The sequence below is a fragment of the Triturus cristatus genome, chromosome 8 (assembly GCF_964204655.1).
Source record: "Triturus cristatus chromosome 8, aTriCri1.1, whole genome shotgun sequence".
NCBI lineage: Eukaryota > Metazoa > Chordata > Amphibia > Caudata > Salamandridae > Triturus > Triturus cristatus.
The window spans coordinates 354354754-354369403 of NC_140591.1; the positions used below are offsets into that span (position 1 = coordinate 354354754).

General features: G+C 43.4%; 2 protein-coding genes across 5 annotated transcripts in view; one reads left to right on the top strand and one right to left on the bottom strand.

Moving 5' to 3' along the window:
• BRCA2 (BRCA2 DNA repair associated) overlaps nucleotides 1-6287 on the top strand; it is a 740135-nt gene extending 733848 nt beyond the window's left edge. For all 4 annotated transcript variants that reach the window (XM_085621674.1, XM_085621677.1, XM_085621676.1 and 1 more), the window contains exon 28: nucleotides 5409-6287. In XM_085621674.1, coding sequence (XP_085477800.1) covers nucleotides 5409-6053 — 645 coding nt within the window. In that variant the 3' untranslated portion in view covers nucleotides 6054-6287. The remainder of the gene's footprint in view (nucleotides 1-5408) is intronic.
• Nucleotides 6072-14650, bottom strand: part of N4BP2L1 (NEDD4 binding protein 2 like 1) — a 248292-nt gene continuing 239713 nt past the window's right edge. Inside the window, exon 5 of the mRNA XM_085621679.1 lies at nucleotides 6072-7488. Coding sequence (XP_085477805.1) covers nucleotides 7296-7488 — 193 coding nt within the window. The 3' untranslated portion in view covers nucleotides 6072-7295. The remainder of the gene's footprint in view (nucleotides 7489-14650) is intronic.

A 14650-nucleotide genomic window follows, 5' to 3' on the forward strand; every position in this document is an offset into this window, starting at 1 on the left:
TGGGCGGGCAAGCAGGCCTGTGTTAGCTGGTGAGTGCTGACATTGCCTTATCATATGGGAGGCCTGGGGGCACCTGATTTGGAGCTGTATTACAGGGTAGCACAGGGAGCTCAGGCGCATAGTTGGATTCATGGTGAGGAATCAGTCCCATATCTTAAGCTAGAGAGATTGTTTGCCGATCCTCTCCCACTCCCGGCGGTCATCTTCGAGCCGGCTGACCGCAGAACGGGATTTTTAGACTCACTCAACTCAATTAGGCATGCATGGAATAACATATTGCAGCAAACGGCGGGGGCATTATTATACTCTCCGGCAATGCCACTAAACTGGGGGGTCTGGCTGTCCCCTTGCAGGGTTCGCGGGGTGGTGCGGGCCCTCCGAGCACTAGGAATTCACACAGTGGGGAGCTGTTTACAGATGGTGTCGCTAAAACATGGGACGAAGTGGCTGCCATGGTAGAAGTCCCTACTCAGATACAGCGTTTTCAATTTCACAGGGTGAAAAGGGCATGGCGGCAGCATCTAGGGGACGACATGGTTGAACCCCCTGAGGTTTTGGAATTATCGTATCTCATCAAAAATAAAAGTCCCCGTAAGTTAATATCCAAACTATATAGAATAGCAATGTCACAGAGAACTCATCAATACACCAAGGCCAGATTAGCCTGGCAAAGGGACCTAGACACTGTGATAGATGATGCCATGTGGGCGTTTGATGTGCTGGTACGCGTCGAATATCATTGCATGGCAAACATAGACTGATTCATTTTAAATATATAAATAGAGTCTATTATACGCCAGAGAGACTGCACAGGTATGGCCTGCGGGAGGGGTCGACTTGTGATAGATGCGGCCACCCAACGGCAGACTTCATTCACTTAGCCCTGGTGTTTACAAATTCTGGGACGGCATCTTTCAGAAGATAGGAGAGATGGTGGAACAGGATCTTACTCCAGACCCAGCAGTGGCACTGCTGGGCTACTCTAAAAAACTACAGAGGGCAGCACGTAAACTGGTGGACATGGGATTGATGATGGCAAAGCGTAGGGTAGCAATGTGCTGGATGCGGGGGCCCTTACCCACAGTGGCGCAATGGACACACGACGTGCTCTACTGCTGCACGCAATCAGAGACTTTTAGTGAACTGCTCCCACCGCGGAGTAGGCCAAAGAACTTCTGGGGACTATATACAGACTATCTCAGAAGGGGTGGAGTGGCTGTGGAGACTAGGACGGCGACAAACAACGAGACGGACCCTGGCACTACTGCTCCCTGAGGAGATTGGGGGACAGCCTCCAAGAGATCGACGGGCCTCATAGACAGAGGAGTAGGAGAGATACACGATCAGAGGGGGACTGGTGGAAGGGGGGACATAATGGCCATTAACTGACAAACACCTGTCTGATATGGGAAACACGGAGTGTAGTATCTTCTGAATGGAGACTTCACTGCAAGGTAGTGAGTACGAGTATAGCTCTCAGGACAGTGACTGACTGGACGCCTCAAAGGTTACGGGTAGGGGGAGGGGAGGGCGTTGGTTTAATTGTTTAGTTTAAGAAGAAAACTAAGTATTCCCAGAAGGGAAGTGAATAAGGGAATTGACATACAATAATGTATTATTGGTAAAATGTATCGCACTGCAACTGCTGGACACAGCGATGCCCGGCCTCCGGGATGTGGGATAAGCTGTGATGTGACGTTCCATTTAGAGTGAATGCAGCCGGCCTCAGGGTTGTAGGCTCACAGCTGTGTATGTCACCATGTGTTATCAGTTACAAAATAAATTTTAAAAAAAAAAAGGAAAGAGGGAGTGAATTCCAGAGTTTAGATGCCAGAACACGATAGGAACGCCGACCAGCCCGCTCCCTCCTTACCTGGGGAACAACCGCCAGATGGTTACCAATCGAGCAGAGCTGGCGAATGGGAATATAAGGTGACACCAGATTGGCCACGACACCAAAGGAAGAGAGATTCAGAATTTTAAAAGTGATGCAGAGGGTCTTGAACTCAACGCGTCTAGCCACCGGCAACCAGTGTAGCTGACGGATAGCATTAGTGGTGGAACAAGTTCTAGGCAGGCCGAGAAGAGTTCTGGCCACTGCATTCTGGACCCTCTGTAATCTCAGTCTCTGAGATATTGAAGCTTCAGTCTTTTTAAGGGTAGAGCTGTACTTTTGTATTGTAAATAATTTAAAGTGTTGTTTCAAAGATAAGCAGCATTTGTTTCATCATACCGCAGTGAGATTTGAATTTAGTCTTCTCATTCCTGATGTGTACTCCTTTTGAGCTGCTACACAGTTGTCCATTTTAGCTTCTCATCCTCACAACCAATTTCCTCATCGCCAAATCAGCACCATGTGTGAGTGAGCTGCAAGTCCTCTCTATTAACCCACCATACACAACATTCTTTCCGGATAAGCTGGTGCTAAGGACACAAGCTTCTTTTCTATCAAGAGTGTTTCCTCCCTTTTAAAGTCATGCAAACTATCACCATCTCAGCATTCTTCGCCCTATCTCATCCTTCTTAGGAGGAGGGGAAATACCACTGGCTGGATCTAAAAGAGCCCCAAGTTTCTGCATTGACTATACCAAGGAACATTGAGTGCATAATCAGCTCTTTGTTTGATGCGCTGGGATGAAGGGCAAAGCAGTGCAGAAAAGACCATCTCCCGCTGGATAGTTCTCTGCATCCAGATCTACTACACATAGCTAAGCACTAGCTAAGTCTCAGCCCCCAGAGGCCTTGTGGGGTTATTCCACTAGAGCCAAGACTGCTACCACTGCATTGGCATGTGGAGGGCCGTCGAGCGAGGCATTTTGCCTGATCGATCCTCCAGGACTTTTTGATTATGAGCCAGTTCACAGCAGTCCCACCACCTGGAAGATACTGCTTTTGTATCTATTCACAAGGTGAGGAATCTGCAGTTAGAAGTATCCTTCAGAAGAACAAGTTTCATACCTTTGATAGTACTTTTCTTGTAAATACTCTATCTAACCACCGATTCCTCACTGGCCCACCCACCTCTCTCTATTGTGAATTGGGCTCTTTTTCCATCTAAGAAAATCCCAAGCCTAGAGATCTGCACACTGGTCAAAACAATGTGTTCCTGTGCTCTGTATCTGGGGCATGGACAGCGTAGAAAGCAGCTGACATCAGTGAGCATGGGTGGCGCTTATATGCGGTTTTGCATGTCACTTCTAGAGCAGAACAATGTTGTGTGCTGCCGTACAGTGCCACCTACAGGCGCACAGAAGTACTGCTGAAAAGTTTTACGATCCATCTGATGCCAGGGGAATATTAATGAAGTGAGGAATCTGCAGTTAAGAGTATCTACCAGAAAGAGCGTTAACAAAGAAACTAGTTCTTCCCTCCACCACCCAGAGCTCAAAGTTGTCACGGATGCGTTACTGCTGGGTTGGGGTGGGTAATCCAGGGGAGTTGGAGTTCAGAGGCCTATGGTCTCTGATGAAAATCCAACTCCACATCAACCAGCTGAAGCTTCAAGCGATCCACTTTACCCTCAAAGCCATGAGGATATCTATCAAAGAGAGCTTGGTGCAGGTTGGGTGGTGCAGTTTCTCAAGGACACTACCACTATGTGGTCCTTCAACGGGTGGAGTGTGCTCCGGGGCCTTGTGTCAGGAGGCTCTGTACCTCTGGATTTTGCTGGAACAGAACATCTTCACCGTCGCCCACCACCTGGCAGGATCCCTGAATGCTAGTGGAAAAACAGAGCAGGCATCTTCTGGAAGATCAGGAGTGTCCGTTCTATCCGGAGATGTTGTTGGGTGTCCTCGAATACTGAGGTGAGCCAGGGCTAAATCTATTCACATGCAGTGTCAGCAATTTTTAGCACTGGAGTTTTCTCCAGGGCACTCGTTAGTAAGCACTTTCAGGCTGATACTTCTCAGAATCTGAAGAAGGTAGGGTAAGATCATGCCCTGTTTATCTTGATTCCCCCGACTTGGTCTGGGAAGAGTGGTACCCAGAGCTTCTGAGCATTTGCAATCAGATCGGGCTTCTGCTTCGGGGGGACCTTCTGTCGCAGCAGCAAGCCAGTGTTCTGCATCTGAATCTCCATAATTTACAGCTTCATATGTGGGTGTTGTACACTAGCAGTTAAATGTTTTGCACTACCAATCTAGGTGGTAGATGTTATCCCTGGTTGTAGACACCCTCCTACAAAGTCCATCTACCCTGGGACAGATTGGTTGCCTGGTGTGGTGGCAGAGACACTGGACACTTGATAGCTAAACTCTCCAATGTTCATTTGTTCATTTTCTCCTTAGCCCAGCAGGGCCTTGTATTGGGCACAGTGAAAGGTTACTTATCGGCTTGCCTTTGTTTGTTGGATTAGCTGCCCTTGTTTAAGACAACGGTTGTGATGCTTTCCATTAAAGATCTGACACACGTATCCTCCCAAGCCATTTATGTTTCCCCAGTGGGACCTTAGCCTGGTCTTGACATTCCTTATATGTACACCCCTCACAACTGCCCCCTAAGGCTCTTGACGCTGAAAAGTTTCCCCTATAGCCATGATGTGTTAGTGAGCTGAAGGCCCTGTCAGCGCAACTGCCCTACACTACCTTCTTCCCAGCCAAGTTAGTAATGATGTTGAGGACTAAGGTCGTGACATCCTTCCATGTTTGCCAATCAGTCACCTTGCCTGCATTGTTCACTCTGCCTCATCCCTTGTAAGAGGAGAGGCTACATAACCTGAATCCAGGTAGGGTGTTGAGTTTTTACATTGACCAGATGAATGGTCAAAGGCTTCTCAGGTGCAGTGGCAGTTGTAAAGAGGACCCTGTAAAGGTGGATAGTACTCTGATATAAGATCTGCCAGGTATTGACCAAAAAGAAGCCCCTTGAGACCCAATTCTGCCAGGATCAAGACCACTACAAAGGTGTTGACACAGGGTGCTTGTTTTTTTTATATTTACCAGACTACGATGTGGGCATTGGTACATATGTTGATAGATTACTACTGCTTTGACAGCCAGGTCCAACAAGGTCTCTTTGCTCGCTCGGCCCGCAGGACATTTTGGTCTAAGTCCACTCCCCACTAACAATTGTTCTACACTCTACATCTGAGCGCTCCGAAAAGGAAAGCGACAAGAAGCAGATGTCCGTGTGCAGAGGTCGTACTTGTATGTTGCTTCGCTCCATCACCTCTGTAGCCATAGGACCCCAACCTGCTGGCATTCAGGAGCATTGTTATTTTCTGGGTTCAGCCAGGTGCTTGGAGAATAGTCTAAAGGTGAGGAATCTACAGTAAGATCCATGAGAAAAAGCATTACCGAAGGTAAGTAACTTGTTCTTTACATCTGAATATTTACAAACTTAACTGTAACTATAATTGTGAAAAACTAACATTACATCTTTTTTTCTTTTTTTTTTTTTTACCATAGACACCTTCAGATGATAAAACACAGTTGAGAGCATCTTTGTCAATGTTCACACCTGAACGGAAATTGTCTGTGATCCCAGTGCCTGCAAGTATCACACCACAGGCTAGTTGCAGGGATAAGAAAGAACTTGATTCTAGTAAAGACAGCAAAAAGAAAAAAGCAATACATTTCCTCTGCCGCATACCTTCTCCACCCCCAGTTTCTCCAGGCCAAGCAATGGTTTCTCCATCTCTGCAAAAAGCATTTAGACCACCAAGAAGTAGTGGTCCTTTACACTCCAGTATAATAAGGGGGAAAAACTGCAAACCAACTGGTGCCAGATCTCTCCAGAAATGTAATACTAATTCTAAACCGGAGGAAGGATGGGTAGCAGATGAAGAACTTGCAATGATAAATACCCAGGCACTTTTATGTGGTATAGATGAAGAAAAAAGGATGTGTGTTTTGGGTGAAAGCTCAAATGATCTGCTTAGTGATGCTGAAATAAAAAAGGATTGTCACCAGTCAGGTATAGGCATTGGCACCGATGCTGTGACTGATGTGAGACAGGAGGATGAGGATGAAGATGATGCGAAGAAACTAAACGTAACCCAGCCTGTATCATACCAAAGAAAACTGAAAAGAAGAAAAAGAAAATGTTACTAAAGCAAAATGTACATATTCTACTTTGTTACAAGGGTTTTATTATATTGTAGATAAATGTATATAAAGCATAGCAGTGTTCTATTTTCATATCTATACTAAAAAATAATTTATGAAAATGATATGTGGACAAATCTTTAAATATCTAAACAGATCTGTTTTATCACTTGAAAAGTCGAGATTTTACAACTTTATGTACTGAAATATTTCTTTCGTGTAAATAAAGTTTATTAAGAATGTCGTAGTGCACAGAGTAGTACTTATGTGCATGTTATGCTTCTTTGCAGTGTCCTTCATATTCTTTGAAAAAAATATATATTTTCTTTTTCTAAAGGTTTTTCTTAAAAACCTACCCATATGCATCCATACTAAAATTAAATTTTTACAGTTTGCATTATATTATTTTTCTCCTGAAAAATTAATTGCAGGCTCATGAAAATTGATGAACTATATAAAAACTTTAAGCGTAATTAAATGTACTGACCAATGCAAGAACTAAGCGAAACGGTGTCGGCACTCCCGTACAGGGTTTTGTTACATAAGATGACCACCCTTAATCACTGACATTGTTGCCCTTTCTAGTCGAGGAAGCTTCTCACACCAGTCACCACTTCTGTCAGGAATGTCATTAAATAGGCTAAAATGGTAGCGTCTGGTCACTTTTCCCTTGTACGAAATACTGTAGTACATTTGCATGAAGCAAAAGAATACCCACAGAAAAGACTAGGTAAACAAAACAATTGCAATAGCTTCACAGCACTTCACAGCAACATTTCCTGAGCGATTATTGGTTGAGGCAGTCGTAGTCAGTACACAGTACTGCTAAAAATACATTATAACTTTTCGGTGTAGCTGAGCAGTAACACGCATTGCAAAATGGAATGAAATCTAAGTGGAAATGATAAACCATCTGAACAGCTAGTAAATGTACAAAAATATTTGACAATTAAAAATTCTTGATAATTAGACTTTTCCAGTTTAAAAACCAGTGAAAAGGCACTACAAAACAGAACGTTTGTATACAGTTTAGACTGGAAAACAATACATTTGTGAAACGACTGGGCAGTAAGAATAAAGTAATAAGATCTATAGATAATGCATTGTACAGAATGTTCTTATTTCAGCTGTTTCAAAACACACGACTTATTTTGCCTTGCGACTTCACATCCACAGTGTTTGTAGCAATGTTGTTGACTGGAGTCTTGTCACGTTGTATTGCTTAGAGATTCAAAATAGTCGGATATTTTAAAATCCACTATGAAATTGACCCCGTCTGTTTCGTCTTTCGTTTGACATAGCACCATGTGTTTTTCTTTCTGCTACGTGTGTCCTTGTGCTTGGCTCCTCCGAATGGAGCACCATGTGAAATGTAACATTGTGCTCATACTGTTCTTTCATGCGCTGTATTTTCTCTTTAGGGACCCCGTGACTGTTTTTTCTGCAAACCGAGAGAACAAAAAAAGTTAGTTGAACGTAAAAACGAAACTTGGCTCATTGCAAAATCATTCCCATGCTAGCAGGCTGTATTATACCGCTATGTAGAAACAATCAATAGGCGAGCGGTATGGTGTATCAACTAACAATTTCAAGAAAAACCTTTTTCCGGCACAAAAATGCACCAACGTCTTAACAGAATATGACGGGCAAATATTTACATAATGAACTTTGAATATGAAAGTCTTGATTACAACAATGTGCAGGTTTTGCACAAGAAAATACACTACCTAGGAGTCAGTGAAACTTAGGAATTCTTGTTTCAGTTTTTTCATTGTGAACTGTCCCTACCAATTTGCAGTGTGGCACCTGAAAAATCTCATATTAGTGACCAAGCAAAATGAATACTACCAGCTGGACCACAACAGACTAATGAATTTCCATTTTAGTGAACCATCAAAATGAGGTAGAACTCATTGTAAGTATATTTGTCTTTAAACAGATCAAAAGAGGCTTACGAGTAAGGATTTGGAAATGTCTTTTTTGGACTGGCTGAGGACACCTTTAGCTGTCTCGCCAGCCTCTCATCATAAATGAAAGCAGAGCATGGGGTAATCGGCAAACCCACTGTTGTGGCCTACATTTTGTCTCGAAGGAACACAGTATGTCATCAAAGGAGTCCTGGATGTGGGGATTCTAAGAGGGTTGAGTTAGAAGAAGAGGAGCTGAGGAGATGACCTGTACTGTGTCCTTTGTCTGTTTGACCAGACTGGCGATGGATGATCTTCGCGTGGCAACCACTCCAACAACGTTTCATGATTTTAAGAACCTACACATTTATTTTGTGCTCTGAATACTTGATCAAAGTTGTGGTAATAAGGAACAAATTAATATCTCCATGTGTACATGACCGGCAGAGGTTAGTGATACCAAGAAATTAATGGCTGAGAGCTAGAATTGAAACTTAGTTAATGGTTTAAGCGCGTGCTGGCGCGAGTCTGGTGGAGGATCTAATTTCATGACTCGTGCTCCTCCGGGCACGTCTCTGTAACTGGTCCGACAGTGTCATGCTGCAGCGAGTTGCCAATGGTCGTGTGGCTCCACCCCTTTGCGCATCTTCTCAGACTGACCGAGCATGTTCCGGAGGTTATTTGCTCGTGTCGGGCACAGAGGTGCATCAGCTGGAACAGCTAGTTCATGGAACTCAGCAGTATCAAGGTATTTCTAATTAACATTTGTTGTTAGTTTTGCCAATAAACTGTCTCTTCTTCTGGAATTTTTAAAGGCAAGGTGGATGCTACCAGTGGACATATATAACTATTGGTAACCAAAAGAAGCTATTTTGAAGAGGCAAAGGGAAGTAATGGCATACATATATTAATAGTTAATGCATTGACTTATGTGATGCACCTCCAAATCTAGCGACTGCAGTAATTATACCTTCCAGCAGTCCCCTGTTGAAGTACCTGAGGAGTCTTGGTGCAAGTTAGGTTTGAATATATTGGGGCTTTTTAATTTCCTGCCTCGGGGTGAAAAGTTTGTAACTAGTGGACTATCAAACTGCATTATATGCCCCACGGTGAATGGACTGGTTGAGAAGATGAATAGCTTAGTGAAAGTGTGTCCTCAAATAGCTGTGGAAAGGAGGAGTCCTATTTATTTATTTATTCCATGTTTTCTATAGCGCGAACATGACCCAATCCTGGGTGTCGGAGTCAATTCAACAGCAATCAGTTTCCTTCAATGTTTACCAATTTACAAATAATATACATATTAAGTCTTACTAGGCGTCAACTCGGGTTACAGAAGTACAAGTCATGACATACTTACATTTAAAATGTAATACCCCTCCTAAAGTCAGCAACTGGATACTCTGTTACAACTCCAGTCTAATATTCATGTGGCTTGATAAAAGGTACCTACCCTTAGCCATCGTCCCAGAATCTTGCGAATGGACTTTAAGTATCCAAGCTGGGCTGATTGTAGCCAATAGGTATAAATCGATGAAAGCCAACTGACTTGTGCTATCCCTGGAGACTTTGCTCTGAGATTAGCAGGACTATCATCCTGTTTACCGTCATCTACGAGCACAGCGGAATGTAGACGATCCAGAAATGACTGAAGTCCTCACAAAGAGCCAAGAGTTGACTGCAGTTAGTTAAGGAAGGCATTTACTCATGAGAAAGGCCTTAGCCTCTTTTTTGAATCGCAAGACAGAGGTGATTCCTCTAATATTCGGTGGAAGCACATTCCAAATTCATGGTGCAGCTCCTGAGAATGCTCGATCATAAGTTCTCTTCCTAAGGAAGAATGCTGGTTTCAGTAAGAAATCTGCGGACCCCCACGAACATCTAATGCCTCCAGAAATTGTAATTTTCTGGGCAAGGTAAAGTGGTGTTTTGTAGTGTAGAGCTTTGTGTGTAATACACACCATCTTTAGCTGAATTCTTGCCTTGTACGGTAGCCATTTGAGCGCTTTCAGATGTGGAGTGATGTGGTCAAATTTTCTTGTACCCGTTAAGAGTCTCGCAGCCGCATTGAGGCAAGCTTTTAGTGAAGCTGTTGAAATTTTAGGAAGCCCTGCTAGAATTGTGCATCCATACTCAATGCTTGAGATAACCAAAGCTTGGACTGCCATTTTAAGGTCAGCAGTGTCGATGAACGGTTTCAGTTTTCTGAGATAGCTCAAATGGAATTGGGCATTTTTTGCCATAGTGTTGATGTGTGCACACATGTTTAAATCCTTATCCAGCGTGATTCCAAGAGACTTGGACGAATCAACTAGAATCAGAGTACCGTTTATCGTGGTGATCATTTTGGTCCATTCTTTGATAATCGTGGAGGATTTCGGGGGGGGAGATCAGAAGGAATTGAGCTTAAGATGATTGCTAGATAGCCAATGAACGGTCAGTTGTAGTGCTTGGTTCATTATGTTGATCTCTTTCAGCGATTTGATCTTCATATACAGCTGAGTGTCGTTGGCATACATGTGTAAGGAGATGCTAACCTGTTGCAGTACTGCGGTAAGTGGCTCAATGTACAGATTGAATAGGGATGGGGCTAGAGTTGATCCTTGTGGAACTCCAGTATCACTCAGGGATGGAAGGGATAGATTGTGGTTCACCAAGAATCTTTGCGATCTGTTCTCTAAGAATGAATGAAACCATTTTAGGACTGTTCCCGAAAAACTCATCCTATTCTCCAATCGGTCTAATAAATTGCCATGGTTTTAGGTCGAGGAGGACTATTAGACTGGTTTCGTTGCGGTCTAGAGCAACTAGAGCGTCATCGACTATGTGCACAATTGCTGTTTCCGTGCTGTGATCGGGTCTAAACCCTGACTGGCAGTCATTTAGTAGCTTAAATTCTGTGATGTGAAGGTTCAGTTGTTGTTGAGCACATTTTTCTAGAACCTTGGCTATTAAGGGAATGGTTGTTAACGACCTAAATATGTTTAGATCCGAGGGGCTCTCTGTAGGTTTTTTGAATAGAGGGATGACCTGGCTCCTTTTTAGGCAGTTAGGAAAGGAACCTTGGGAAAGTGAGGCATTAATTATTTTAGTCCAACTAGGGATGACCAAGTGGTTGATCGTAGGCCAACATTTCACGGGAAGAGGATCATTGTAATGGTTGTTCGGTTTTAAGGTAGGTACGGTTTTGGCAATGTCTTCCTGATCATATAGTTTGAAGGTTGACCAATGGGCATTATTTTTGGGTACTGTTTGTGCAGGCTGGCCTGGCAGCTCTGCTTGAGTACTCTTTTGAGTCACGAGTTTATCTGCGGTATCCTTGAATTCTCTCTCCAGGGAGCTAACTTTAGTTGTAAAGAATGCTGAAATGTCTTCGCAGTTCAAAACTGATTAAGCTTTTAGGTGGGAGGACTTGGCCAATTTGCGCAATTGATCCTTTAGTAGTTCGAAGAGTATACTCTGTCTGTTCTTTGCGTTGTCAAGTTCATTTCTAAAAAAGTCTTTTTTTTATTGAAGTAGGCTTTAATTGTACGCTCTCCTGGTGTTTCTTAGCTGTTTTAGATGTGGGGATTATGGGAACTCTCACCTTTTCCTTTCTGTTAGTCTGAGTTTCCGTCTTTCTTCATTAAGAGAACCGTTGAGCCATAGATTTATATTTTTATCTTGTATTCTTTTGAGTTTTAAAGGGGCTATGTTATAGATTATTTTAGATATTGTACGGTTGTAATGATCCGTAAGCTCTCAGACGTCCACCAATTCAGGAGGAGGTTGAAGTTTGTACTCACAACGTGCTGTTATCTCCATGTTCAGGCCTTTAGTATCTCTAACCCAATGCTTAGGTTTGACTGATTGTGAGGCTCTTTTTGTCTTTTTGGATGTAATTTGGAAGGTGATGTGGTGATCCGACCAGTCGCAAGGGACAAATGTGATTGAATCCACCATGTTTTCTTTGGAGATTGTCCAATCTAATGTAGCACCTTTTGAGTAGGCTGAAAGACCACAAGCCTCCACCAGTGAATGGTCTGCTAGGAAGCTTTTTAAAATATTGACTTGATTATCTTTGAGGTCGTTCTGATGTAGAATGAAGTCCCCTAGAAAGATATTGTTGGAGTGCAGTTTAGAGTTTGCTGTAATAATTCCCATTAGTTAGTCTAGTAACATTGCGTTTTTACCTGGGGGATTGTAAAACGTGTAGTTTAAAGTGTTGATTATCTGAGAGACGTAGAGAGAGCCTAAGGTATTCACAAGACTCCAGAGGGTCAGAGTGAGCTTTAGAGATGGAGATGTCTGATCTGTGGATACAGGCCACTCCTCCACCCTTTTTGTTTAGCCTGTCTAGTCTCACAATATTGTAGTTTGGTGGAACCAGTAGGTCTAGGCAAGGGGACGATGTATTATTGAGCCATGATTCCGTTAAAATAGATACGTCAATACCCTGGTTGAGTATTAGGTCAGCAATGTTTTGAGAGAAAGGTTCTGGGTTCCTCGCACCACTGCCAACATGATTACCAAGTTGTCTCCATTCCATTGTTTAAAAGGTCGAATAGTGCAGTTCAAGCTCAATCCATTGTGGTTGGAGTGCTGTGAGGTTCGTACTGTTTTTGACCCCAGGAAGGTGGCTTATTATCAAAGGCAATATAAAAAACATTATGACCCAAAACATGGAGTTTCCAAGAGAAATTGGTGTGTGGGTGAGATGGTGTTTGAAAAACGTCAGAAGTGGGTCTGTATAGTTGAATCCAGGTTCATGAGACCGTTTCGAGTGACTGATGTCAAGAGGAATGTACTTGTGTTGAGAAATGGTGAAACAGGGAGTATGTCACATTTGGTCAAGATTTTTCAAAAGAGACAGGTGAGCTTCTGAGTTGTTGGACAACTCTGGAAGTGTTGTGATTACGCCAGGCGACTTTGGTGGAGTTGCAAACTAGCTACCAGTCCAGGTTTGCAAGAATGTTGTGGGCACACTTATCATGAAGAGCACAACCCATTTGAAGGATTATGTGTTGGGGTAGGATTCACTTATTCCATCCTTTTTGGTCTCTGCACAACTTTTAAAGATGTTATAATATGGGGGCAACAGTACTGATAATTTACCATAGCTTGTAATGTGTATTGATTGCTTACCAAATTTTATTGTATTGCCTGTACATATGCAATATGTTGTTTTTCCTTTTGTTTTATTGTTCTTCATATAAGTGCAAGTCAACCCTCGAGGCATGTGGGCACTGAAAAGTAGGTGTTCGTAATCCAACTCGTTTTATTCACCGAAGAAGGCTGAAAGGCTGAGTGGGACATCTTAAGTGACAGCAGTTTATTCTGATCACTAGTGCACATACGCGTAAGAAGTCCACTTCAGTGCAAGGGCTGGCAAATTAATACTTTTCTTTGCCACTGCGTTTTCCTTTCAATTCTAGATCACTGTTTATCTTGCAATCATTTATATATTTTTCCAGATAAAGCAGAAAAATGACACTTGAATCCCATCCTCCCTCCTCTGACTTTCTGACTTTGTTCTATCAACTTGAACATCATTCATTGGCTCGAGCGCTGGATAAACCTTACAGATAGACAACCTTCTTGAAGGAATACAATGCAACCCTAATAGAAACAAGCACTGGCAAAGCCAATAGGTCTCGCCTATGGAAGAGCTGTTGGCTTTTTCAATGTCTTTTAGCCTTGTTGTACAGCTGAAAGTTAGAAAAAAGCACTATGATATGATATGGCAAGCCACAAGCGGGGAGGGAGCGGGACAAGCGGCAAAGCGGAAGGGACAGGGCAAACAATAAAGCAAAAGTGCAGCAAGGATGGGGCAAGCAGTGGGGCCAGGGGCAAGCAACAAAGCAGGATGTGATGGGAGAAACGAGGACGAGCAATGGCACAAGCAACAACATGGGAGGAGTAGGTGCAAGTAAAACAAAAGAAGTACCTCCGAAAGTGCGACCAATGGAACGACACACTAGGCAAGAAAGTGGTACTTCAGCCAATGAGTAAAGATGAAGCCAATCAATAGTAGCAATGGGCGGTTTCTAAGCCCCTTGAAATTTAACAAAACTGCTGATAGAGACTTCTAACAACCAATTCCTCACCTTTTGAATACATTCCCAGGCGTCAGACTAGATCTACCAAAATGTGAGCAGTACCTCTGCATTCCAGTAGGTGGCACCATGTGGCTCTTCACTGACACCATTGTGCTCCGGAAATGATGAGCAGAGCCAATACAGGTGCCTCTCCCACGCGTTCACATCAGTTTCTTTCTTTCTATGCCACCAGACATGATCCGGAGCTACCTCTCTTCGAGACCATTTTACCTCAAAAACCAATGTATAAGGGAAAATGTCCCCTGGCTGGAGTGTTGCAAGCAAATGTCTGTGACAGATCTCCATCAGGTTTTCTTGTGGTGTCTGTCTCGATCCTGCTCGTGAGGTAATTGTCATCGCGCTCCAAATCCTCAGGTGAGTCAAAGAAAAAGCATAAGATATCCAAGCTGGAATTAGCCCCCTTCCCACCACCCTCGTACACCTGAAAAGGCGCTAGGGCATCGTCATGCCTCTCAATCTTGCTTCCGAAATTTGTCAATGTCGGAGCCAATCCTGCAACTTGCCTGGGCACTACCTGAGTTTCCGAGGCAGTCTGCGACAGTGAGGCAGATCCAAAAGATCCGCAGTGCCACACTCCTCCTCTTCAAATCACTTCTGC